Source organism: Crocuta crocuta, unplaced genomic scaffold, assembly GCF_008692635.1.
Source record: "Crocuta crocuta isolate KB4526 unplaced genomic scaffold, BGI_CrCroc_1.0 scaffold96, whole genome shotgun sequence".
NCBI lineage: Eukaryota > Metazoa > Chordata > Mammalia > Carnivora > Hyaenidae > Crocuta > Crocuta crocuta.
Genome location: NW_027531522.1, coordinates 8,735,021 through 8,762,853, shown reverse-complemented (window position 1 = coordinate 8,762,853; position 27,833 = coordinate 8,735,021). Strand labels below are relative to the sequence as shown.

At 41.8% G+C, this 27,833-nt stretch overlaps 1 protein-coding gene across 1 annotated transcript in view; it reads right to left on the bottom strand.

The window, feature by feature from the left end:
- Nucleotides 1–863: 863 nt before the first annotated feature.
- The window catches only part of ST8SIA6 (ST8 alpha-N-acetyl-neuraminide alpha-2,8-sialyltransferase 6), a 41,601-nt gene continuing 14,631 nt past the window's right edge, over nucleotides 864–27,833 (bottom strand). Inside the window, exons 2-5 of the mRNA XM_077772454.1 lie at nucleotides 13,907–14,051; nucleotides 9,770–9,882; nucleotides 6,264–6,356; nucleotides 864–4,448 (exon numbers count right to left, since the gene is read on the bottom strand). Of these exons, the coding sequence (XP_077628580.1) occupies nucleotides 3,980–4,448; nucleotides 6,264–6,356; nucleotides 9,770–9,882; nucleotides 13,907–13,975 (744 nt within the window). The 5' untranslated portion in view covers nucleotides 13,976–14,051 and the 3' untranslated portion in view covers nucleotides 864–3,979. The remainder of the gene's footprint in view (nucleotides 4,449–6,263; nucleotides 6,357–9,769; nucleotides 9,883–13,906; nucleotides 14,052–27,833) is intronic.

Below are 27,833 nucleotides of genomic sequence, written 5' to 3'. Positions count from 1 at the left end.
CTGTTATCTACAGGATTTTCCAATTTTCCCCAAACTTCCTGAAATTCATGGAATGATTGAGGGTACATGACATGAAATAGTATTGAGCTGGTACATTTTTTGTAAGCAAGAAAAAAACCTAGCCTTAAAGAGGATCTGATTTATGGCTTAATTCAGTATTCTATACATAGAAAGTCCTCAAAAGAAAAAAAAAAAGTCCATGGCTGATTACCTGGCTGAGAGCCTGCATATTTACATGCAGAAGGAAATCCTCTTTCGTGAGACTCATGATCTATTTGCCTTTCCCTTTGGTTAGGAGAAAAAAAAAATCTGAAACATCAAGGACCATTATATTGTGTAATACTTATCTCTATGCAAGTGTGCATGGAGCCCTTTCGAGGGCCCATGCAGCACTACGACTACATGCTTAAATGAACATTTTTGCCTTACCCTCAGATTTAGATGAAAATTATTTTAGGACCTTGCTATTTGGTTACATTGCCACGTGACATTAACAAGTAAAAACCGGGATCAAGCACCCTAGTATTTCCCCTAGAAACCGGTGACGTGTGGTATTATGAGCAGAAGTCCCAACTGGAGCTTAGTACTTTCTAGCACCAGTAATCAGGCTTTCTATTTTCAGTGCCCATGCACTTCAAGTTTAAGAGCAAAAGATCAAATCTGATCCATCAACATTTAACCAATGCTCATTATGCCCATAGATTCGTGAGAGTGTCACAGTCCGGCGCGCTGGTTAATCTATAAATCTATGAGCTGGAGTTGACAGTTTTCTTTTGGTTTTGATCTTAGTGTAAAACTTGTAATATTTTGCCATTATAGGGTGAAAAGGACTGTGACTCACAATTTACAATTCACACCGCTGATATGCTGAATCATCAAAATTTCTGTTTTATTGTATTTCAGAAAGCTTAAAAAATTCTATTTTGGCACAAAAGGACACTATTGGCACATCGTAATGGGACACATGGAAGGCTGTCTGTCCTCTGCCGAAGAGGAAATGTTATGATGTGAACGAGGCCTCCCACTGATTTCACAAGTTACAGACCAACTTGGGAAAGACAAACAAAGAATGCACATGTTCTTTTTGATCAAAGACTTTTGGTTAATGAGACCCTAACCGAGCCAGGGTTGTTGCAAAATTTCAACATGCTTTTAGGATGCCAATACAAATATTAATATAACCACAGAAAACCAACTTCAGTTATGTTCACGTAGAAACGTCGACAATTTTCTCCACTTGTCTTTTTTCCTACTGAACTTTTACTGGAACGTCAGTATCATTAGGATGCTGCCTCTTGACCTCACAGTATTGGGGGAGGTCATCTACGGGACATGATTACCTGTTGACCCATGAGATGGAACCCAGCAACTGGAGGCTTCTTATTCCCTCCCCCGTCCCTGGCATGTGCATTCTATTTGTCTTCTCTGCTCCTAGAAGCTTCCCCAAGGAAGAGACAGTGACATGGCATTGAGACCATTTGGACAATTTACATGTCTGACCTCCGTTAAGGCCTCTACATAAGCTTTCAAGTTTAGCGGACAGATGCGGAGATCTACCGGTCTTGGGGCTGCCCAAAACCATCTCAAATGCAAGGCCCCTTGCTTATTAAAACTGCCACTTACCAATCTGAGGTGGCCTGCCACTTTCTTTGGTCTCTCCCTGTGTTCTGTGTACAGGGGTCAGTTTGGGACTACACCTAGGAAGCTCCAGAGAAGTCTGCGAGTCAACACCATTTCAAATACTTCCAAAATTCCAAAATTTCTATCAGTGACACTGAAGATTCTACTTTGATATTCTAGAGAAAGTTTCCTAAGTTAAAATGGGAAGTTATGGGGGGGGGGGGGGGNGGCGGAACTCAAGTCATGTCTGCCCTAATCATATGTAATTTCTATCAAAATAACTTCTTAAGTCTCCGTATTGTATATTTAATGATTTATTTCAGTAAATCCTATTACTTTTGCCCATTAATGCTATAGTTCCAGTATCATCAGAAAGAGAAGTTTAAGTTTCTACTCCCCCAGAAAACGTTTTGAGGGAAACATTTCACTAACTATACAATTTTAGAGTGTTCTATTTTTTAATAATCCATTGTTAGTAACATGATAGACATTGCTAATCCTGCGAGCAGATTTTTACAACAAATTAAATCCATTAGAAGCAGTAGAAAATAGCTACTTGTTCATCACTGCAAAAAGAAAGATAAATAAATTAGACTTCATGTAACTAAAAGCATGTTCCTTTTGGAAACTATTTATATATGAACTTTTAAGCAATTTATGCAGCTAAAAGGGTTCATCTGCTACAAGATAAATAAAATGTGAACAAAGAAAGGCATAGAAAATGTCAACTACAATGAAAGGAAAGAGGTACTTTACCAAAATAAGCAAGTGACAGCACAGTGTTCTTAAAAGCAACCCTTTAGGAAAACAGCAGTCTGGCTAAGGTAAGAATTCAGAATTGTATTTGTAATTAATTCAGCAGGCTGGCAAGTCTGCTCCACTCCCATTTCTGCCCTCCTTGTAACGGTACAAAAATAAGCAATGTTGAAAATATAAAACATAGCTACTTAGTTAAGTCAATTAAGGTATTCAGCTGATACAGAGATGACCTATGTTACCAGGTGTCATCATAATGTAAGGGAGTGGTATAAAAATGGTAATATTCAATACCACTGGAGCTTTGTTTGATGTTTAAATTATGAGTCTTATTTCTCATGTAAATACACACCTTTGCTTATGAGAATTAAGTTTTTGTGTATTTTAATCCTTACAGCTTTCCCATGAAATCCATCCGGTCATTATTATTCCCATTTCACAGAGATGGTTTCCCATGCACTATAACCTCCCTTCAAGTGACAGGTTTTGGGGCAAAGGCTGTGATTTGCCTTCAAATATCCTCATTTTGGTGAATCAGAATCAAGGGGATGGACTTTTTCCCCATCATATTCCCTCTACCTAGAATCTTCTTCATTTGTTAAAACCTTACTCATTTTCTAGGCTTCATTCAGAAATTACCTCTTTTCTGAAAGAGATTCCCCTGAGAGATTTAATTATCCCCACCTCTGTTTCTCACAGTCCTTTATTCATAGCTGTCTTAATAACATTTGTCATACCGTATTACACTTGGTCAGACGCATGTCCATTTCCTCCTGAAGGACTTGGTCTTTATGTCCCTCTTACAGACACAGCCTTTCCAGGGTCTGGTATGAAGTAGCTGTTTGATAATTTTTTTAAAAAAAGAAAACTAAATCAAATGTGTGACCCCAGAGATAAGACCATAGGTAAGAAAAACTGGGAACTGTAACTCCTCATGCTCTTGAAATAGATTCTGTCAGTGAAAGAGGAAAAGGCTTATGAGTACAGTCAGGACGTTAATATAAATTATAAAGAGTGATTGAAAAATGTAGACAAAGGAGGAAAAGCATTGGCCTAAATCCAACCAACACATTATTACCCAAAGAGAAGGATTTCATTGCTGAAGAATCAAGGGTCTGCTGGAAGTCCTTAAACACACTCTTGAGGACAGGAAGAAGGATGAGAAGGCGATCACCGACAGCCTGGGGAACGAACCCGTGAATACTGGTATTTCAGCTCTTCTCTCCAGGAAGTGTCCTCAAAACTGCACGCCTTTCATTATCAGTCTGGTGAGAGTAGAAATGGCCACTAAAGATACCAACAAGGAAACCTTCATGGAGTCCCTATGTCACCACGCCAAATCCTTGGCCAAGTGTCTTCATAGATGATCACATTCGCCTGAAGCAAGTTACAAATCACGGTCCCCATTTGACTGGGAGGGAAACTAAAGATCGGAACAGGTGCAGGGGTGGCTGGGGATGCAAGCTTAGCAGGGAGGCTCTGATCAAACCCGGGTTCAGGGCGCTTCCTCTTCTGCCCGGCAACCACCGCTTTGACTGTTGGGAAATGCTGTTACTCACCTACCGCGTGGTAGGAACATGGTTCCCACCTTAAGACCCTATGCTTAGGTTCTTTCACATTTGTTGAATTGTAATTTGAGGATTCCCTTCAGGTGAAGTTGAAGAATTTGTCTGTATTCTTTGGGCATCTCGTGGAAGCCGCGCTTGGGCAGGTTGTTGTCGTAGTAGTGATGGCTGACGGGCGTGTCCTCCACCGTTCGAGAGAAGGGCCAAAACCCGTAGAGCGTCACGTGCTCACACAGTTCCACGGCCACGCTTGTGATCATCAAGCCAGAGGACAGGCGAAACTCGGTCACACCTTCAGTTCTCCAGAAAAGGGCGAGGTTTCTCAGGTACTTGGGATGGAAAAATATAACCTTTTGTCTTGCGTTAGACTCTTTGAGCGTGTTATACACTTTAAAAGAGGCGACGGTGTTGGCCCTGAAGGAAAACGCCGGCAGAAGGAGGAAGGCGTCTCCGTAGGTTGCAATGTCCTCCAGAAATATTTCTTTCTTTTTCTTTAAGTTCCCATACCTGCCAAATTAAAAAAAAATCATCATCCTTATAATCTTCCAAGTAGCAGTTTTGGTTACATAAAGCTGACGTGACCACTGGCCAAGCAACTGACCTACTTATAAGAGACAAACAATGGACTCAGGGTCCAAGTACAAGGAAGCATCCTGTAAGTATCAAGAGATAAGTCTTCATCTCCCCTTTGAAGAGTCCTTAGGCTTTCATTTAGATTTTCTTTCTTTTTTTAATGTTTATTTATTTTTGAGAGAGAGAGAGATAGAGGGGTAAGTGGGGAAGGGTCAGAGAGAAAGGGAGACACAGAATCTGAAACAGGCTTCAGGCTCTGAGCTGTCAGCACAGAGCCCGACGCAGGGCGTGAACTCACGAACCGTGAGATTGTGACCTGAGCCGAAGTCGGACGCTCAACTGACTGAGCCACCCAGGCGCCCCTCATTTATATTTTCTTACCAGGCTATATCCCCAGTGGACACACATTTCTTATGTTATTTTAATTTCCAACTTCTGTAATTTTTTTCTCTAAGTTTGCTTTTTGATGCAGAAACACATCTAAATTAATAATGATTGATGTTTTCTCAAATAGCTCACTCTTAAAATGTCTATACATTAAAAAAATTCACTGAGCTGTACTCTTGTTTTTGGTGTATCTTTCTGTGCATGTGATCATACAAGTTTCCTCTGAAGAACTTAAAATATCTATATTCATACACACACACCACACATGTTAAATTTTCCCTGTGTATTGTGATGGTTCTATATGTTTGACTTAAATAAATAATACGTTAGTAAATATACTAATCTGTGTGATTGTCTGTGTTTAGAAAATTAACTTTTGGGATACAGATATGATATTTTTTATCTTAAGATATACTAGAACTATCTGAATATATATTTCTATTGTGTATTTTATTAATAATGATTACTGGTCAATTTTGATGAAAACAACAGAGTCAAGCTATGTATGGAGTTTTTATTAACCAGCAACATTTTGTAGTAATTACACTGTGAAAAATGAAATATGGAATTATTTTTTGGTAATAAACTATCCAAAGTAGAAACTTTTTTTCTGGCCAGGTTCTCCTATGGCTCAGTCTCTGAAGTTCTAAACAAACCGTTTTATCAAGAAATGGTTCCCAAGATAAAAGAGTAATGCTAAAACTCTGAAAGAAAATTCTCAAAAGTAACTTCACCGTTGTAACAAGAAATGAAGAGATAAATGAGTTTTCACTTGATTACTAATGTTCAGCTTATGACATTAGAAGTACAATTAGTCAGGGGACCCGGCTGGCTCAGTCAGTTGAGCACGTGACTCTTGATCTTGGGGGTTGTAAGTTTCAGCCCCACATTGGTATAGAAATTGCTTTTTAAAAAAAAGTAAAATCTTTAAAATAAAAATGGTTTCTGGGGCACCTGGGTGGCTCAGTCAGTTAAACATCCAACTTTGGCTCAGGTCATGATCTCACGGTTCACGAATTAAAGCTCACATCAGCTGCTTCGGATTCTGTGTCTCCCTCTCTCTCTCTGCCCCTTCCCCACTCATACTCTGTTTCTCTCTCTTTCAAAAATAAAGAAACATTTAAAAAATTTTAATAGAAAAGTTTTCCTTAAAGAAAAAGTACAATTGGTCATACCTCTTATGAGTTATTACCTTGAGAAAAAGTAAAAACATTATGAATATATTCTCATATCTTTTCCCCAAAAGTCACTCCAGCTGCAGTGCAAGTCTGTTTCAGCAATGAGATTAGTGTTCAAACTAAGAAATGTGTTAAACAATGAAACGAACGTTCTCAAACACTTCTGTATCTTGGAGGTACTTACTTGAGTTTTATGATACTGGGATTTACAGTCACAACATTGGTTTTACTGCCGACGTCTTTACTAACATTTCCTGTAATTGGGGGGAGGTTACACCTGAAATTTGAGAAAAAAAAAACCATATTTTCAGAATATAACATAAAAAAAAGCACACGCACACATATGATCACTGTCNTGCCGACGTCTTTACTAACATTTCCTGTAATTGGGGGGAGGTTACACCTGAAATTTGAGAAAAAAACCCACATTTTCAGAATATAACATAAAAAAAAGCACATGCACACATATGATCACTGTTAGCTTACTGGAGAAAATCGTTTCTATCAAGGGGTTCTGAATTGATCTGATTTCTATTTAAAACTATTTAATAAGTACTGAACTCTTTTTTTAATTAAAAAATGTTTTTAATGTTTATTTAGTTTTGAGAGAGAGCGAGCATGAGCAGCGGAGGGGCAGGGCAGAGGGAGAGGGAGACACAGAATCTGAAGCAGGCTCCAGGCTCTGAGGTGTCAGCACAGAGCCTGACATGGGGCTCGAACTCACAAACTGTTGACATCATGATCTGATCCAAAGTCAGATGCTTAACCAACTAAGCCACCCAGGCACCCTAGGACTGAACTCTTAACTGGCATTTCAGCAGTGTATGAATATACCAATTTGATAAATGTTTTCAATATTAAGACCCTTACACATATCAAAATGAGAAATGACAATTAACCTTGCCTAGCATCTGAAGAGTTCATAATCCTTTTATTAAAATTATTATTTCTATTGATTATATTCCCACAGCGGTATGATCACCAATTTACAGATTTTAAAAAGCCAAGGCATCAGGACTAAGGTTACAGAGTCTGCCAAAAGCACACACTGTATTAAAAAAAAAAAACCAAAATCTCCTGATTCCCATATGGACCGTTTTTCTTGTTTCAAATTAGGCTGTTAATAAATAAAACTCTAATGTTCCTATAATGATGTTTTCATCTAAATGTTTTTTTCCTCTTTTGAGTACTAATTTGTCTTTAGTACTCAAAACAAATTAAGAATTGTAATTTTGAGTAATTATATTCCTTTCACAAAAAGAAGAAGGTTGGTTATGACTCCTCAAGTATTGCTTATAGAATTTCAAGTAGACCATTTCTTCAAAGCTATACATACAAAGGAAGGATCTCTGAGTGCTTCCTAAGGAAAGCTGTGTAAAGTTGATGTGCTCTGCGGTGACTGAGGCGGAAATAGTATTCCACACTCTATGAAACAAAATCAGATAAACCATAGACATCTCTCATTGATTATATATAAAAAAAAAAAGATATATCAGAAAACAATTGTATATGGAACCTTGGGAAAAATGAATATTAACTGCAGATAATAGACCACGGAAATGCCCTCACTAATGGACACCCTGTAGTAACAAATCTACTTTCTAAAACAGTCTCATATTCTTTTGAAAATCAAAGGTGATTTCCAAAATAGCGTCAAAGGAGAGACTCCCAGGAGAAATCCTGAGCACTGTCCACATGAAGTAGTACTTGGTAAAACCATTAATCACTCCGTTTTTTGTACCTTACATACTTCACTGGGAGCTCCCAATCTTTTGGAAGGAAAAACGAATAATAAGCAGTTTCCATGTTGCTTTTATAAAACTCTGGACACGTATGGCCAAAATCAGTGCAGGCTTAACACTGACATAAATTTTAATGACCCCGACCACATCTAAACCCCCATTTGGCCTTTCAGCCTGGACAGCTAACTTCACAGGGACCTCAGTGTCTGCAACATATATATCTGAGCCTCAGCAAATGCAGACTCATTGTAGAGTTATAAATTAAGTAGTTGTTGAGATCTTTGTATTTTTATTTATTTAAAAATTTTTTTTATTTATTTCTGAGAGAGAGAGACAGCGTGAGCAGGGGAGGGTCAGAGAAACAGGGAGGCACAGAATCTGAAGCAGGCTCCAGGCACTGAGCTGGCTGTCAGTACAGAGCCTGGCACGGGGCTTGAACCTACTAACCATGAGATCATAACCTGAGTCGAAGTCAGGCGCTTAACTGACTGAGCCACCCAGGTGCCCCTTAATTTTTTTTTTTTTTGAACATTTATTCATTCTTGAGAGACAGACAGAGACAGAGTGAGTGGGGAGAAGCAGAGAGAAGACACAGAATTGGAAGCACAGTCCAGGCTCTGAGCTGTCAGCACAGAGCCTGATGCAGGGCTTGAACTCACGGACTGTGAGATCATGACCTGAGCTGAAGTTGGACGCTCAACTGACTGAGCCACCCAGGTGCCCCCTTTGTTTGTATTTTTATAAACTCTAAACCTGTATTTCCTATGTTTGCTATAAGGTAAAATGGCAGTTGGGCATAAACACCCCCACAGATGTTTTGGGAGTTTTGAGTCTATACACAGTCTACTACGAGAAGAATTATATATCTTCATTAAGGCCTTTTCATACTGAGTGCTTTAACAAAATGGCCACATCATTCAGGTACTGGTCATTTTGACATTAATCATGAGGAGCACATTCAGTGACCTGCTGGACTGTCAAATCTATTGTTCTGTCATGACCTTCAGCATAAAAACTTTAAATGAGATTAAAGTGAGGCAGTGGGGTGGGGGTGAGGGGGAGCTACCGACTCAAAATCTTCCTTTTCAGTTGCTAAAAAGGGCAGCATTAAATCAATAAGGATCAAAGGATGCCCTCTGTTGTATGAAATCAGTACCTCTGAAATAGGACGCAACACATTGCGACTTACTTACTTCTTAAAAAGGTGCATTTCAGTTGAAATCCATCCTCACAGGGATGAATCACCCTTCCGTGGGATTCTGAAAGCGCAGAAACCCTGTAGCCTGGCTTGTTAGCACAGGCACACAGAGAAAGCACTTTTGCTTTCTTTTTTGCAAGCTAGCGGGTATTGAGACACAAACACTTTAAAAGACCAGAATTTAGAAGCTCCACTATTTCTTTTGTTTTCTAATTTCAAGCCAGAAAACTAAATAAACAATGGTGTAGCAGGCTGTGAAGGTCAGCATTTTCTCAAGTATTATCTAAGAGCAAAACTCTTGACATGCTTTGTTAAAAAAAATTTTTAAAATATATAAACAATAATTATGCAGGTGTGTGTATATATCTGTATCTATCTATGTATCTCTCTCTCTCTCCATATATACATATATNAAATTTGGGAACTACTACTCTCGGGAGTCCTTCTCAGGGAGCCATGGTATCCTTACCACACTGAAGGCCCTGAGAAGTCCTGCAGCAAAGGCTCTCTTTCACCATGATCTCAAGCAGAGTTTCTGCAAAGTGGCCATAGCCCAGTTTTCCCCTTCTGGTATTAACATGCTGAGGAAACCATGATCCATTTAACACTTCAGGAAAGGCTATCTAGATCACTTGTACATTTAAGCAACACAGCTCAAAGGTCAAAATTTACACGGAGTACTTTTACACTATCCCTTTAAGATATCCAACAGATATTTGCTTTCAAAGAAAGCAATTTGACAGGTCTTACCTAAAAACGAAGTCGGACTTGTCTATTTCAGCTCCACAAAGAGACTTATTCAGGATTCCCCCATTTCCAACCACGGCACACTGATTGTAAGGGTATTCCATAAAAGGCTGCGACTATCAGGAGAAAGTGAAAAGCTACCATGAAAAAGCTTTAGTTTCAGACCCATAACCATCATGGCTTAATTCGAGTGGCTTAATATTTATACATGCTAAGGGAAGAAAAAAGCGAGGAAAAAAAAAGCAGAAGTAGCAAATACCACAACTGGTCAACTTATGACTTATAATAAAATATTGTATAAACCTGTACTATACCTTTCATTTCTCTTGAGAGAAATATACAGTGTTTCCAATACAATATAATGTAATAATATAAAATATAATACGTTTATGAAATGTAACTTCATGTATATACAGTGCATCAAATAAAATATAATGTAATAATATAGAATATAATACATTTGTTTGTAAAATGTAACTTCATGTATTTTATACCGCGTCATTAAGGAAATAACATTAGAACGGCAAAATCCCACATTGAGCCTTTCCGACAAACAGGAACGTTTTCAGCCATACAGAGGAAATAAAGCAATTAGAAAGTATCATTAAATCCTCTATTCTCGGGCATAAAATTAATAGCTAATTTAGCGGAAGCTTTCCGTGTTTCTTAAATAGTTAGACCTTCAGGCTCAGTGATGACATGAGATTTATGCCTGCCATCTCTCTGCAAATGACCAGCCACGGTCTTCAGGGAGGCCTACTAACTCTGTGCTGACATATTTCAAGTTAATTTCCAAGGCCTGAATCTTTTATATTTCCTCCAAGGACCGGACTTGCCTACCCCCAAAGGTTCCCTCTTTTACCAAATCCTTCCCAGTTTGAAATATGGTGTCTCGATTCAACAGCGCACTTTCCCTTTCTTGGTCACTTTCCCTGAAATAACGATGTGACCTTGGGCAACACAGAGGATTCCAGCTCAGACTCCACAGTGACATGGTCCTGATTCACCTGTTCTGTCTTTAGAATTCAGCTGGAGGTCCTCAAGGGCACAGAGGGTGTTTCTGACTCTTAGCTGCCCCTCATCTTTCACTGTAGACCTTGAATAACTCAAGGTACACGGTGATTTTATAGTAAATGCCGGCTGGCTCAGTGGCCTGCCCTGGTACCGCCTCCAGCCTTGTGCTGACGCCCACCTGTACCCGCCTGTGGGGCCACCTGGTAAGCATTCAGGAACTGTGTAAACTGTTGTTAAACCACGGGTAAATCTGGGGTGCCTGGGCGGCTTAGTCTGTTGAGCATCAGACTTGATTTCAGCTCAGGCCATGATCCCAAGGTTGCAGGATTGAACCCGTGTCGGGCTTCACGAGTGTGGAGGAGCTTGCTTAAGATTTTCTTTCTCTCTCTCTCACCCTCTGCTCATCTCCCCTGCTCACTTACTCTAGAAAAGAAATAAAATACTACTACTACTACTACTACACATTGGTAAATTTAAATCGGCCACAGTGAGGGGTACTTACACCACCCAAATCAGCCAGCGCTACAAATCAGGGCCCCCAACTGCCCCAAACCGGTTTACCGGTACCAATGGCAATGCCTCAGGGCCACTGTGCTTCTGAGAAGCCCAAAGGAACCCCTGAATCCCTATGACTGTTTTGCGCTCCTGACGTTCCATTCGGGAGCTGCCAAACAGGCAAAGAAAACCCTGGTTCAGTACTAGGTTTGTCTCTGACAATTAAAAATCAGATGGTGTGTATCATACAAGAGACATCATTCCAAGTGCAAAACTTACTAACACGGGTAATACATACAATAACCTCATGAGCATTTTACAGATGGGAAAAAAAGGCAGGGGTTTCAGTAATGGCTAGCAGGTGCCAGAGCTGGGATTCAAACCCCTGAAGGAGCCCATGCTCTCATTCACTACGCATTATACAGCTTCTCATAGTCAATGAACAAAATGTTAATTTAATTATGTGCCTTATTCCTCTTTGTAGCTGCAAGGCCGGCAGCACCTGGTTCTTAAATTAATGGTTCCCAAATACCAGAGGTTATTTCAAATCCACTGTGCTTCTAGCTCAAGATGTCTTCCAACTGTGTTTGCTAAACAGCACCACAATAAACTCTGAATTTTATAGATTGGGCAGGATGCAAATATGCTCTAAATGGCACAACAGAAGAGATTACTGAAGGGAACATCTCCAATTAAGCACTCAAACTAGCGAATGTTTTTCTCTGGCTTCTTGGTCAACTGGGTGAAAAGGCCCTTATGCTCTGGGATCTCACGTTTGGTGCGAGTTCACCTGAATTACAAACACCAATGTTTCTTAAAATAAAGCTCAGAAGAAAATGGAAAATTTGTGCCATGCTGAGCGATGCCTGCTCATTGCTCACTTCGGTCAAAAACCGACTTCGTTGTTTTCTTTTGAAATAACTTAGCAGAAGTTTGGAGGAAATGACTTCACGACATTCATCAAAAGTAGCTATTGTCATCGGCTTGCTGTGTGCCCCACAGTCTTACAGAGCGCGGTGTGGCAGAGGGGAGCCCCGGGGGGGGGGTGTGCAGGAAGCAGGGTGAGGAGGAGGTCAGCTCCCTCACATGCCTCATCCACAGAAAAGGAGTGGCGTAGCTTTGCAACTGTTATTGTACTGACTTCAGAATTTCCCCTCCTCTGATTCTGTAAAATCAGTGTAAATTTGGAAAATGGATGCTGCTGTTAACGGCATACAGAATCATCAAGTCTCGGTTAAGTTATTCTTTTCAAGGTGCCAATTAGAAGCAAAAAAATACCTGCTGCTTCTCTGTTCTCGTCAGTCTACAGCAAGGAAAACACTAGGGAAAAAACGCAGAGGTGAAAGAGTCACTCACTGTGAAGCTCTCCCAGGCCCTCCTTGATAAGGGATATGAATGCTTCACTTATTTTCTTTTTCATTATTGGTAATTTCAGTGGATCATGAGGGCATTTTTAGAAATGCTTTATGAGTTTTTTTGATGCCCCTTTCCTCCCAGAAAATGTGCAATATTTATTCTCTATCATTTGCTATTCAGTTCTCGATCAGCCCCAGCATATTTGTCTTCCTTTGAATTGTAATATTAAAAGAAAAAATGGAAGAACTTGCATGATCGATAAATTAGTTGTTAGAGATCCAAGGTCTAACAAAAGGGAATTAATGGTAAGAACTGAATATTCTACAGCTGGTAAAGTCACCCCATGTTTGACCAGAGTGCCTTAGCTTAATTGCTTTTCATCACATCATGAAAGATGCCCGAGAGTGTGTGTTTATAAGCCACAGGATTCTCTTCAGGACAAAAATTTTCCCCAAGTTCAGATTTATATTCAAGAAGTTTCTTCTTGTATTCTTGTAATGACACTGAGTTGCTACTCACTAGTTTATTCAGTGACTACATAACGAATGCACATATACGCACTGGGGAATGTTCTAGAGCTTGGGATACATCGATGAACACACCATCCAGAAGTCCCTGTCTTGTGAGCTTATGCAAATTCTTAACATATTTACTTCCCAAGGATTAGCCACATAAACCTGCAGTTCTTTGTGGACAAAGCGATTCAGTCACCAAAACTGACAACTGGGTGAATCTCATTCCAGGTGAAAAAAGGTCCTCTTCCCAAGCCCCAGTAATTGCTGTGCAGGAAGCCTGGGGACCTCATCTCATTCAAGGATGAGTCATGAAGACTCAAGGACTCGGAGAACTTACATTTTAAGATATAAATATATTCCCCACAGGGCTATTTACATTCAAAATTGCCTTTTTATTTATTTATTTTTTAGAGGGATTGAGCGAGCATGAGCAGGGGAGGGGCAGAGAGAGAAAGAGAGAGAATCTCAAGCAGGCTCCACACTCAGTGCAGAGATCAGTGCATGGCTCCATCCCACGACCCTGGGATCATGACCTGAGTTCATATCCAGACTTGGACGCTCAACCGACTGAGCCACCCAGGCTGCCCCCCACAACTGCGTTTTTAAAATGGACTGCTACAAACATCCTACACAACAAAACCACATATGGTATTTTCATTCTAAGTTAAGTCCCCCATTTGTGTTAAGTTTACAGTGTAAAGTGAGAGGAGAGTCCTCTGCAATGGTGACACAAATAAACCACAACAAACCCCCTACTCACCACTGGAAACATATTAAAAATGTTCTCTCTAATTAGGATTTCGTTTTTGCTTTCCACCTCATAACTCATGTTGGTCCCAGCTGGAGTGTTATTCTGAGAAACAATGAAGTTTTGGGCAGCATCACAACAGGAGGCAAGCTTTGCTCTGCAAAGGAGAAGAAAAAGTGAAGCAAGGAATAAGATTTTAAAAACCCGGAAATAGAGGCTGCAATGGAAAACGCAAGAGGCTTTGGCCACATTGACTCTCAGAAAGAAATCATTCATCCAGATGACATTTTCATCTCGTTGCATCCTAACTGGCCTGGATAGTGAAATGGTTACCTGGCAGGAAAAACGGGCAAAGAACGTTAAACAGACACTCAGGTAGGGCCCTCTCACCAGCAGAAAATACTCGTTAACATAATGGTTCACATATACAACTGTCTGCCTGATGATCACGTTGTAACATGAAAGAGAAAAATGACAAGGATATATTGTAATTATTTTCTAAAAATTATAAAGTACGGAAACTAAGTTAAGAACAGTGTTACAGTCACCAAAGTAATCATGTAGTCCTTGATTAGGAAACAAGTCCAATGAACAGTAGAATCATTAAATGCAGTGATTTGTTTCTAGCTTTAGTGGTTTAATTCACAAGCACAAAGTATTTATATTTAAGGTGTACAAAGTCATGTTTTGGTATGTTTATACATTGTGGAACAGTCCCTACTACAAGCTAACTGATGTACCCATCATCTCACATGGTTATCATTTTCTTTCACCCCCCTTTTTTTTTGTGGTGACAACAGTTAAGATTTACCCCTTTAGCAAATTTCAAGCATACAATATAATATTACTATACACAGTCACACCGCTGTAAAGTAACACAGTGAATTTCGAAGTGAACTTAAAATTGCCATTCCTTATAGAAAGCCTAGAAAAATATAATTTATTTTTTTCAACTTTTTAAATGTTTATTCATTTTTGAGAGAGAGAGAGAGACAGAGTGTGAGCGGGAGAGGGGCAGACAGAGAGGGAGACACAGAATCCGAAGCAGGCTCCAGGCTCTGAGCTGTCAGCACAGAGCCCGATGTGGGGCTCGAACCCACAGACTGTGAGATTGTGACCTGAGCCGAGGTCAGATGCCTAACCGACTGAGCTACCCAGGCGCCCCAAGAAAAATGTAATTTAATACCAACCGGTGTTTAAATCTTACGTGGAGAGAAACATTATTAATAGAATGTAGGCCCAGTCAGGTCCTTCTAGGGATCCCCTAGTTTGCCCCCAACCTCTGGCAGGTCAATCTAGATCCACTCACCATTTATAGTTTGTTTCCATAATTCTCCAGGGATGCAGGGTCCACAGCATCACCTGGTAATTATTCCAGAGTCTAATCAACCTTGATGTCAAGAGATTCTTCCATTTGCACAACTCCACTATCTCTCAACTCAAATCCATTCCCCTTGTTAGTTTTCATAGAATCTCTCTGTGGAAACACTTCATGTAATTGAAAATGGTAATAATCAAGCCAAACTGAACCTTTTCGATCTTGAAGCCTTTAGAGAAGTTTCTCTTTTTTCTCAGATCTTCCTCCTAGGGCCAGTTTTTCATTATTTTAGTCATCTTGTTCCTCTTTAAACCTTTACTTATTTCTCCGAATTATTTAAAAATATGTATCAAACAGACTCTTAAGGACAGAGAACAAACTGAGGGTTGGCGGATGGGAGGTGGGTGGGGATGGGTTAAATAAGTGACGGGGATTACAGAGGGCACTTGTGATGAGCACTAGGTGTTGTATATAAGTGATGAATCACAAAATCCTACTACTGAAACTAATATTACACTCTATGTTAACTGAAATTTAAATAAAAATTTAGAAAAGGAAAAAAAATACATAGCAAAGTGGGATTCAATCCTAGCGCAAGGACAGTGAATATTCTGTGAAAAGGGCTGATCGTGGTCGCTGCTGATACCCGAGATTCATAACTGGTCCTTCCCCATTGATGGGGTTTTTGTCCGGAAGGGTATTCTTTTGCACGTTCCTACTGAATTTTGTCCTTCTGACAAAATACACTGCTCGAACACGTCACGGTCATTGTTGAATTATATTCCAGTCTTCTTGAATTTCAATAGTTCTCAGGGTGTAAAAAGTCAGTGCTGTGATATGATTTATACCCTGAAATCAGTATTTTCAACAATACTTATCAGTTCATTTATATTATATAAATAGCACATTCATCTTCATCGAGTCCCATCACCTGCTTATCATCCCTCTGCGGATTTCAGAATCTATCATCTCTTAAAGATAGTTCATGGAGGGGCACCTGGGTGGCTCAGTCAGTTAAGCGTCCGACTTCAGCTCAGGTCATGATCTCACGGTTCGTGGGTTCCAGCCCCGCATCGGGCTCTGTGCTGACAGCTAGCTCAGAGCCTGGAGGCTGTTGTCGGATTCTGTGTCTCCCTCTGTCTCTGACCCTCCCCCGCTGACACTCTGTGTCTCTCTCTCTCTCTCAAAAATAAATAAACATTAAAAAAAAGATAGTTCATGGAGATTAGCAAAAGGAAAAATTGAAAATGAAATGATGTGTGGTCAAAAGCATGATGCTAAGTAGTTTTTAACTTTAAACTTAATATCATAACATTGGGGCGCCTGGGTGGCTTAGTCGGTTAAGCGTCCGACTTTCGCTTAGGTCATGATCTCGCGGTTCGTGGGTTCGAAACCCGCGTCAGGCTCTGTGCTGACTGCCAGCTCGGAGCCTGGAGCCTGTTTCAGTCTGTGACTTCCTCTCTCTCTGACCCTCCCCTGCTCACGCTGTCTCTCTCTCTCTCTCTCCTAGAAATAAATAAAATATTTAAAAAAAAAATAAACTTAATATCATAACAATTCATATTGTGAATTCAGAAATTCTTATGTGTTTATTATTTTAAATGTCTCTTTTATGCAGCATTTGAGCAAAGGCGATGGAATAAGTTCCCATTTACCTTTAACAAGTAGCTTAACTTCTCTAAGGATACTCAGTGCTTAAAAGAATATTGCAGGGCACCTGGGTGTCTCAGTTGGTCAGTCCGACTTCAGCTCAGGTCAAGATCTTGCAGGTCCTGAGTTCGAGCCCCACATCGGGCTCTGTGCTGACAGCCCAGAGCCTGGAGCCTGCTTCAGATTCTGTCTCTCTCTCGGTCTCTCTGCTCCTCCCCCATTCACGCCCTGACTCTCTATCCTTCAAAAATAAAACATTTTAAAAAAAGAATATTGATTGCATCACCAAAAAACACTAACCATTACAAACTTTGTGTTTTTTTATATTAAGTTTTTTTCTCAAATTGTATTTTTAACATTGTATTATAGAATTTTCAAACCTATAGGAAAATGCAAAGGATTGGTCAATGAGTACCTGAACAACCACCAGCTAGATTGTACAATTCACTTTTTGCATTTGCCTTATTGCATAATTACTGTGCATCCATCAATCCATTTTTGTTGTTATAGTTATCACAATTCCAAGTCAAATACAGATATCGGTCCCTTCACTGCTAAACACCTCAACACTTATATCATTATTTTGTTTACATTTGTGGGTAAAATTTACATACAATAAAATCATAAGCAACACCCCTGTAACCCAACTCCTCTCAAAATACAGACTATTGCCTACCCTCTAGAGAATTCCCTCATATCCTTCCCAGCCTGTCTCCAGCTCTCACCCATCTCCAGGTAAGCACTTTTGTCATTAAAGTTTGGATCAAAGATGAGTTTGCCAGGGTACCTAGGTGGTGCAGTCGGTTGAGCGTCCAACTTCGGCTCAGGTCATGTTCTCATAGTTTGTGAGTTCGAGCCCCACGTTGGGCTCTGTGCTGACAGCTCAGAGCCTTGAGCCTGCTTTGGATTTTGTGTCTCCCTCTCTCTCTGCCCCTTGCCCACCCTCGCTCTCTCTCAAAAGTAAGTAAACATTAAAAAAAAGATTAGTTTGCCTGTTCTAGAATCCATATCAACAGAATCATACAGTGCATATGCTTTTGCGTAAGACTTCCTTCTCTCAGTATAAATGCTCTTACAATCCATCTACACGGCTGTGTGTATCAGCAACTTATTCTTTGTCATTGCTGGAGTACTGTTATTCCACTGTATGGACATGCCAGAATTGGTTCAGCCATTGCCTTTGTGCTTAAAAAAAAAATCACTATCAAAAATCAATCACTATCAAAAATCACCTTATCACTCATAAAAACCTCCCAGGAAAAATATCAGAATAATTATCCTTCATTTCATTTCTGAAGCTGGTCTTCACTGGCCAATGGGATTTTGTAAGGCTTTCTATTCAGTGGCAGAGTTATAAATGTATGTGGTCACTTCCCGGCTCATCCATGTGGTAGAGAGCCCTGTAGTAGCCAGGGTCAGTATTAAGTCGAGGTACATATAGCAAACAGAACAAAATGGAATTTTCTCTCTGCTTTCCCATGTCCCATCGTCCCTAAACAGGGTCACTTCTGGTCTCTGGAGACTCTAAAGTCAAGTAGGTGATGTTCACAATAATGAACAATTTCCCCCTTATTGTATAAAAAGAGCAGGAAACACTTAAAGCACGGACACTGTCGGTATTAACTCGATGTGATGGTTAACTTGATGAGTCGGTTTGGGCCGAGGCAATGCCCAGATACTGAGGAAACACTGTTTCTGGGTCAGTCAGTGAGGGTGCGTCTGGAAGAGCCGAGCATCTGAAGTGCTGATTTGAGGAAAGAAGACCGCCCTGCCCCCTGTAGGTGGGCATCATCCAATCTGTCTATGGCCCGAGCACATCAATAGACGGAAGAAGGTAAATCTACTCTCAGACTGAGCTAGGCTGTCCATCTTCTCCTGTCGTTAGACACTGGTGTCCATCTTCTCTCTGTGACAAATATGTACCGAAAAATGTGCAAGTCCCCAGTGGCTTTTGAACTGGATGATGGGAAGAGTTTTTAGGCGCACGCTAGAAAAGGCCTAGACTGCCACGAACCGATCTGTAAAGGTGATTCTGTTAAGAGCTCAGGAAGAAAAGAGTTCTGTAGAGAAGGCTTCCATCTTCTTAGAAGAGTGAGAAGCAGAACACTGGAAGATAAAGGGATGTTACCTCAAGGCTGCTCTGATGAGGTCTCAGATGGAAATGAGGGACATGTTATTATGAGAGGACAATGGAAAAGAGGTAGTCCTTGTTATAAAGTGGCAAAGCACTTGGCTTTGAATTGTGTTTCAGCTCCAGTGTTTTGTGGAAGGTAGCTGCTCAAACTGGATATTTAACTGAGGAGCCTTCTAAGCAAAATATTGAAAAACCAGCTTAGTTCCTCCACTGCTTATCACAACATGCAGGAAGAAAGAGATGATCTGGAGACCGAACTATTCACCAAGAGAGAAGCAGGACTTATAGATCTGGAAAATTCTCAGCCTATCCACATTGCAACAGGATGAGAAAGCATGTTCAGGAGAGAGCACTAAGAGTGTGGCCAAGAATCTGTTTGATAAGGAGATTACTATGGGTGTGAACCAGACTTAATCAACCACCCAGCAGGAAACCTACCGCTTTGAACCCAAGAGGAGGGACACAGCTAGGAGCAAAAAAGGCTGTCGGAGTGAGCATTTACTGGATGGGACCACAGCGCTACTTGGCTGCAAACATGCGCTATTCTTCAAGATCAGGGAAGAATGACCCCAAAGTTGATTCAGGGTATCAGGGATGCACCCTTGGTTTCAAGAAGGGACACCCTCTGCTCAAAGCTGAGGGGGTGGGGCCACCTGCAGACCCATCCCTGCCCACAGAGCTGGGGACAGGACTCCAACCCAGTGCGCCTGGCGGTCAGAGGCTCCAGCCAGAGGATTACCTTGAGCCTGAGAGTTCCGGAAGTTTGTCTTGCTAAGTACTGTACCTGCTTGGGACCTGTCATTCTCTCCTTTTCTAGTTCCCCTTTAGGAATGGGAATGGCTATCCTAGGCCTTATTTTGAAACACATGCCTCGTCTGGTTTCATACATTCAAAGCTGGAGAGGAATTCTGCTTCAGGACTAACTGTGCCTCGGGCCCACTCATACCTCATTTAGAGGATATTTAGATGACCCTTTGGACTTCAGAGTTGATGCTGGAACCAGTTAAAGACTTTGGGAGCTGCTGGGATGGAATGGATGCATTGTGCAGATGAGAAGGACGTGAATTTGGGGGACTGTGGGGAATACATTATGGACTAAACATATGTGTCCTCCCATAGACAAACTACGGCCACGTGATGGGGCCAGGAGGTGGGGCTTGTGGGACGTGATTAGGATTAAGTGAGGTCACAAGAGTGGAGCCCTAATGATGGATTAGCGCCCTTAAAGAGTCCTCAGAGAGCCCACTTGCCCTCTCTGCTCTTCGCCACGTGAGGCACAACAAGAAGGCTCAGTCTGCAACCTGGAAGAGGGCCCTCATCAGAACTTGACCACGCTGGCCCTGACCTCAGACTTCCAGCCTCCACAACCATGAGAAATCAATGTCTGCTGTTTATTAGCCAGCGGGACTATGGAGCGTTGTTATAACAGCCACAACTGACTAAGACACTAGGCAAAAGCTCTTTACCATGACACCTAAATTGTCTACACTGTGTAGTTTCATGTTCCATGAGAACAAATGTCCAACAAGACCAATAGGCACAAACCAGATACTTGGAAAGCACCGTACACTTGCCAGAGCATTTGTACATCTGCTTATGTCATCTGATTCCCATGGCAAACAGGGAAACAGAAAAGATCATTCTCATTTCAGAGATGAGAAAACTGGAGTTGAGAGAGGTTAAGTGACTTGACCAAGGCACCCGGGTTGTAAATGACCCCAACCTAAGTCCTCTGACATTCTATTCTCTGCAGTTTACACTGGAGTATAATTGGGGTAATAATCTCATTTGAGTTTCTTCCTTGAGGATGCTTCCCATAATGGCACTACCACAACCTCACTGAAAACCTGCCCATTTACAGCTCAAAGGTGGCAAGAAATTTACATATAAATACTTCAATCCTATATATAACAGAGACATTCAAGGCTCTTGATTTATATGACATACAGGGTCTCCCTGGGAATCGAGGTTAAAGCGTCCAGCCAATGTGCCCCAGTGTTAAAGGGAAAAGAAACCCCCAGCTTGATGATGATCTAAGGCTTGCTGTATCATACCTTCAAGCAACTTCCTCTACACAATCTGGTTTCAAAAAGCAAAGATTAGGGGCACCTGGCTGGCTCAGTCATTAAGTGACAGACTCTTGGTTTCAGCTCAGATCATCATCTCATAGTTGGTGGAATTGAGCCCCATGTCAGGCTCTGTGCTGTGTGTGGAGCCTGCTTGAGGTTCTCTATCTCTGTGTCTCTGCCCCTCCCCCCCCAAAATAAATAAGTGAACTTAAAAAAAAGAAGCAAAGATTACTCCCCTCCATGCCCAGGAAAGAACAGAGACCCTCTGAACTCCATGGAGTTCCAGAACTGAAAGAATTTATATACTTTCCAAAGGGCTTCCTTCTGAAGATGTTGGTCCTGAAAGAATTGGCCTTAACACTTGTAGCCTAAACCTAAAAAGACAGTGTCTGAAAATGTGCAGATCATCTTCGTATCACATTTGGTCCAGAGGCTATACTTCTGAGAAGGGGATCTTTCTTAAAACGGCAGAAATTCCTTTTTCTTTTACACGGCCGGGGCTGAGTGTTTCCTTAGTTTTTATTTTTTATTTTCTGTTTTGTGTTTTTCTATCTGTTTTGGGTCTCAGGTCAGAATCCTTCTTCAGTTCTAAATGGGATGCTTCCTGGATTTCCATGAAATGTTAATGAGTGCCTGAGGCTTCAAGTGTGAAGGGCTCTGGAGTACACTCTGAATACTAACAATCTAACCGCCCCAGCTCAGAGCTCACAGGCGTCTCTTCTGTTTATCAAACTCCCTAAAACTCCTTAATAAGATGTGGGACAGTCAGGGTGAGGCAGAGGGTGCGGGCACTTGCTAAGCGTTAATAAATAGCTACCTTCTTCTGAGACCCTTTCTCTAAGGCTCTAATGAGGATCGAGGAAAGGGAGTTTTACAACTTATGTGGCTGCACACCTCCAGGGACTTATTCATCATCCTAATCAGTTCTAAACCAGTCACATTTCTTTTCCTTCACCAAAATCACAATCTGCTGGGACTGAACCATACCCCAAGTCACTGCCTCTTTCTTATTGATGTCCCCACCCCTTCCCCCTGCCCTTTGGTTGTTGTTTTTTGGTTTTTGGTTTTTTTGGCCTTTCTTCTAGGTCTACTCTACATTCCATAATTCACCAATTCACGACTCATAAAAATATCAAACACTTCGTCCATTCTCACTAGGTGCTAAATATTTCCCATATATTCTCTCATGAAGCCCCACAACAACCCTACAAAATAAGTAGAGATGTCACTTACTTTACAGTTGAGGACAACCCAGGCTTCTAAAAGGTACAGAGGTCACACATCACACAAAATATGTCACTTACTTTACAGCTGAGGACAACCCAGGCTTATAAAAGGTACGGAGGTCACACATCACACACTCATCCATACGTATTTAGCACTGGGGTAGTCATTGACCCCTAGAGATCCACCGTCTACGCATGGTTGAATAAATCAAGCACTGTCTCTGTCCTAATGGTATTTATGGTCTAGTAAGGAAGAAAACAAACAGCTCTTCAAGGACGCACGTGAAGGGTGGCAGTTATGACACCTACCCTCAAATACGCAGCTTTGGTACATCGATTATTTTGAGCCCCAGGCACTTGAAAAGCAGCAAATGCATGAAGATTTCTTTGAATTCCCCTTATCTGCCTCAAGGGGCTCAAGAGTCATAAATCCCCTGCTCGGCAGTCCCACCAGAGGGGGGAGATGGATTCTTACCACAGGAGAGGACACGAGTCGGCATCACACTCCGACTTTGTTGTGAACTATCACACCTCTCAACCGGTCTCCTAAGGGCCCTCATCTTTCCTAAAAGCCACTGGCTCTCCCCTAAGAGGCCTACCTCCCCCTCCCCGTTCCTCATGAGAATGGGATCTGGGCCTGAATTTGAAGTTGCCTCAGGGAGATACTCGGGTGTCGCCCATGGGGGTCTACATGTCCATAAAGTTCTGTTTGTTTTTCTCATTCATTTCTTCTTCATTATAGGGGTCTCAGCCAAGAACTCAGAAGGGTAGAGGAAAATTCTTTTCCTCCCCAGAAATTGTAAAACAGTAAGTGGCAAAGCCAAGATCCAAACTCACAACTCAAAGCCTTACATAGAAAGCCCTGCCTCAGTCAACGCCCTACAAAGCACCATGATGTGCAACGCTTCCTACCAAGGAACTGGGGGGCATTAAGTAAAAAGTGCTGGTTTGAACCACCATATCTTACTATCCAATAGATTTTTCTAGAACCCTCAAGTTCATAATTGAAAGTCATTGTCAAAAAAAGGTAAGAGAGCACTGTGGGCAAAAGGGTCTCTGTATTCTGTAACTATCGGTATCACATGATGTGACACCCGGCCCAGTCCCCACGCACCTCATTGTGCTCTTGTGACCGCGCTGGGCTCTGTGTGAGCCTGGCTGTGCAGCACTGTGGTGTGGGGGCATGGGGAATGTGGGAGAAAAAGAATAATTTGGAACTGGGGTGCCTAGGTGGCTCAATCAGTTAAGCGTCCAACTCTAGATTTCGGCTCAGGTCATGATCTCATGGTTCATGAGTTCGAGTCCCGCATCAGGCTCTGCACTGATTGAGAGAGATTCTCTCTCCCCTCCTCTCTCTGCCCCTTCAGCACTCTCTCTCTCTCTCAAAATAAATAAATAAACTTTAAAAAAGAAAGAAGAATTTGTATGAGAGACTGAGAATAAGTCGTCCGTCCCTGGTCAGAAGTCTTTGAGGAACGACTAAGATTTCCATTCGGGTTTTAAATGGACCTGGGATAAGAGCAGCGCGGAGTGGCTTTACTAACATTCAAACGTGATGCAAACAACATAGTTAAAAGAAAAGAGGCCACAAAAAGAGGGGAGAGACATGCCGTCCTCTGTGATGCTCAAACCGCACTCGGAGGGCTTGGGTCTGCTGTGTAAACTCTGCTTTCAAAGGCATGTTGAGAAGCCAGGGCCCCCATCTGCTGGTGGAAGAACTGAGATTCGTGACAGTTAAACACAAAACAAACAACGTCCAGAACGCAGAAGGACAGTGGCAGTGGGATATAATAGCTGCCTGCAAATATTATACACATCCAGAAGGAATCAGATTTAACTTGTGCAAGGCGCCTGGGTGGCTCAGTCGGTTAAGCGCTAATTTCGGCTCAGGTCATGATCTCACGGTTCATGAGTTCGAGCCCTGCATCAGGCTCTGTGCTGACAGCTTGGAGCGTGGAGCCTGCTTTGGATTCTGTGTCTCCTTTTCTCTCTGCCCCTCTCCTGCTCACACTCTGTCTCTCTCTCTCAAAAATAAATAAACATTTTTAAAAAATTTAGATTTAACTTGTGCGAGCATAAGATCCAGAATTGGGACCCATGCACAGAACAAGTGAGTACATATTTGCTGGGCTCTCATCAGGGGATGGTCATGAGGATCAGAACTTACAACTTAGCACAAATATGAGTCAAGTATGGATGGGCCCTGGCCTCTGGGACCTTATGTACATTAAGAGACAGACACAAAGCGTAACTGGTATTTCAGTGTCATTGCAGTATCACACGGGCTGGCATAGGATGAGGTGATAAGTAAGCAGAGGAAAGGCAGTGCAGACAAGCTGGGGAAAGGGGTACATTGTGCGAAGGTGTTAGTACAGGTGCTCAGTACCCAGGAGACGTGGGAAAATATCTGTTCAATGAGTGAATGGACTTGTGTTTGAGAGGATGGACAGCAGTGGAGGGAAGGCCTGATGGGAAGGCCCACTGGCAGGGCCTATGACTTGAGTTCATGTAACTAAAGATTACAAGGGCCTCCATTAAGCAAGTGCTTTTGGGTGGAAAGGGTAGGGGTGGGGGAAGATGCACGATCTACTTAATGGGTGGAAGAACATGGGTGAGGGACAGACAAAGATGGCCAGGAGAGAAGATGATGGCTCCACAGGAAATTATTGCCAAACTCAATGTCATGAAAATTTTCCCCCATGTTTTCTTCTAAGAGTTTAATGGTTTTTGTCCTTAAGTTTAGGTCTTTGATCATTTTGTGTTAATTCTTGTATATGATGTGAGGAAGGGGTCCAACTTTATTCTTTGCATGTGGTTATTTTCTATACCACTGTTTGAACAGACTGTCCTTTCTCCACTGAATGGTCTTGGTAAAAACCAATTGGCCATATGAGGGAGGCTTATTTCTAGTCTATTCTGTTTTCTCTGTGGCTATCCTGATGCTGGTGACAAAGTAAATGTGTTTTATACATAACATTTAATCCCCATAATATTCTTTTGAAGTAGGCGTTCTTAGTTTCATTTTAAAATTGAAGAAACCACCTCAGCAAAATTAATTCCCCGGAGGAATCACAGCTAATAACTGGGAGACTAAAATTTAAACTCAACCAATTCCAAACACTGTAAATGAAATCAAGTTCTTAGAAAGAAATTTCTCCCTGGAGAATTGAACCCAGACAGTTAAGAGCACTGAAACAAAATAAACTTACAACTCTGCAAAGTTGAAACTCTTAAAAAGAGGTGATGTTCCCCAGTGGAATTCCTTCATTTCACTAATATTTGTCAAGAGCAATTCTGTGGTCCAGGCACCATGCTAGACCCTGGGAACAGAGGGAGGAATGAAGAGACTCTGTCCCCCTCCTTCATATCGTACCTGAGGAAGTGCATTTTCTAAAAGAGGCAGGAAATGGAGGAAGGCTTCTCAGCAAAGCAGTAAAGGTGGTTAACAATTTGTTAACTATGTTCAAGAGGATGAAGCCAATGGAACACTGGGAATCTCTCTTGTATGAAGCATCACTGAACCACGTGGCATGAAAATCACCCGGAGGCTGTAGGAGCCAGGAACAATAGAAATATTGTGTTCCTAAGCTTCTATGTTTTTGAAGAATAGAAAACGATTTAACTAATTCAGAAAATATTTTCCAGCTTTCAGTTTTTACATGAGGCATAACTGCAGGGAAAAGGAGAAAGGCGAGAGAGAAAGAACACAGCAAAACAGTAGAGAAACTAAGAAAATAAAAAGAGACACGTAAAAGTGACACACAGAGAGGAAGAAAACTCTGAGAAAAGCAGAGGGGATGAAGACAAAGGCGAGAGACAGTCACACACACTACGACCAGGACAGAGAGACCCATCAGAGAGAGAAATGTAAACATTCACATGATCTCAGGGAAACACAGGTTTACGTGGACAGAACGCTCAACAGAAAGGGCCAGAAAAAGGGCCAAGAAACAGGGGTCCCACTAGGGACACTGAAAGCAAAACCCGTGAGCCTGAGGCCCAAGCACATTTGTGTAGGCACCTTCACAATAAACACACGCGTGGCTCCTATGAGGTCCCAGACATTCTCCTAAGCCGTGGACACAGTCACTTAGTCCATTTTCATCACCCACAGTTGTAATCCCCGTTTTCCAGATGCGGAAGGTGATACACAGGCTAAGTTTTTTGTCTGAGGTCACATAACCAGGACTCAGATTTGAAGCCCAGTCAACATCTGTGTGTTCTTAACCACTGCCCTACACTTCCCCTAAATGTTTATGCTTCACAGATCAACACCACATCAAAGACAACATCAACACAACATCAGAGATACCCAGAGGGAGAAACAGTCACTGACATAAGACCCATAGATAAACGCGTTGACCATCATGGGAAGATACCGGCATTTTGAGACATTTTGTCAATTGTGATTAAGTATTCAAGCTGTGCTGAATCCTCATAACTACATGCGTAAGGCAGTAAAATAAGAGAGTAGAACAGTGTTCAAATCCTTCCGTTGGGGGCCAGCCCAAACGGATACAGATTAAAAGGCGAAGGGTTGGGAACTGGCATTCATTCACAGGGTCAAGGCCAAGGCTGAAGATTCTTGTCCAGGTAGGAATTTTCTTGGGGCTGGGAATGAAGACAGAGCTCCTGACAAAAAGACAGGGTCTGACACTGAGGAGAACAAATAGGAACGCCAAGCACTAAGAGGGTAGAGTCACGAATCGAGTTTAGTGACATGGGACAGAATTCAGGGTAAACTCAATTAGTCATTCATTTCTGTGTACACTTAGTGAGCAAATGGAGCTCATAGTACTGTTCTCTATACCAAGGATATCATAAAAATTTTTTTAAGCTTATTTATTTATTTTGAAAAACAGAAAGAGAGAGAGAGAGGAGTGGTAGAGAGACAGAGAATCCCAAGCAGGCTCCATGCTGTCAGTGCCGAGTCCGATGCAGGGCTCGAACTCACCAACCGTGAGATCATGACTTGAGCTGAAACCAAGAGTCAGATGCATCACCAACTGAGCCACCCAGGTGCCCCAGGATATAATTGTTTAGAAAAGAATGAAAGCCAATGGAGAGCATGTGGTGTAATGGGAGAAAGACGCTGGGAGACAATGAGAATATCATGCCTTTGGCCCAGCACCACAGTGGAGAAGCGGAGGTGAGGAGTGAGGAGCTGGGCCAGGCCGGGCCAGGCCGGCTGCCTACCTCTGATGCAGAAGAGCCTGTGAGGGTAACACTACAGCCCAGCGGGAACTTCCTTTGGTGACAAAAGGGTAGACCTTAGAGACCGACATGATGTCAGTGTGATGAATGGAGCGTGCCATCTGGGATGTGGGTTCCTTCCTCACCCCCAAAGGGCTACAGTGGAATAATCCACTTACTTGAATCCTTAATCTTGTGTTGATGTTTTGCTGGTTCAATAATAAAGTAAAGCAAAGCAAAAGCATATATATTGGAGTCTGATCCCACAGGCTCACAAACCCAAGGAGGTGGGCCACCCCTTGAACTGGAGCATGTAGGAAGGTATTCAATCAAAACCTGGGGTGCAAGG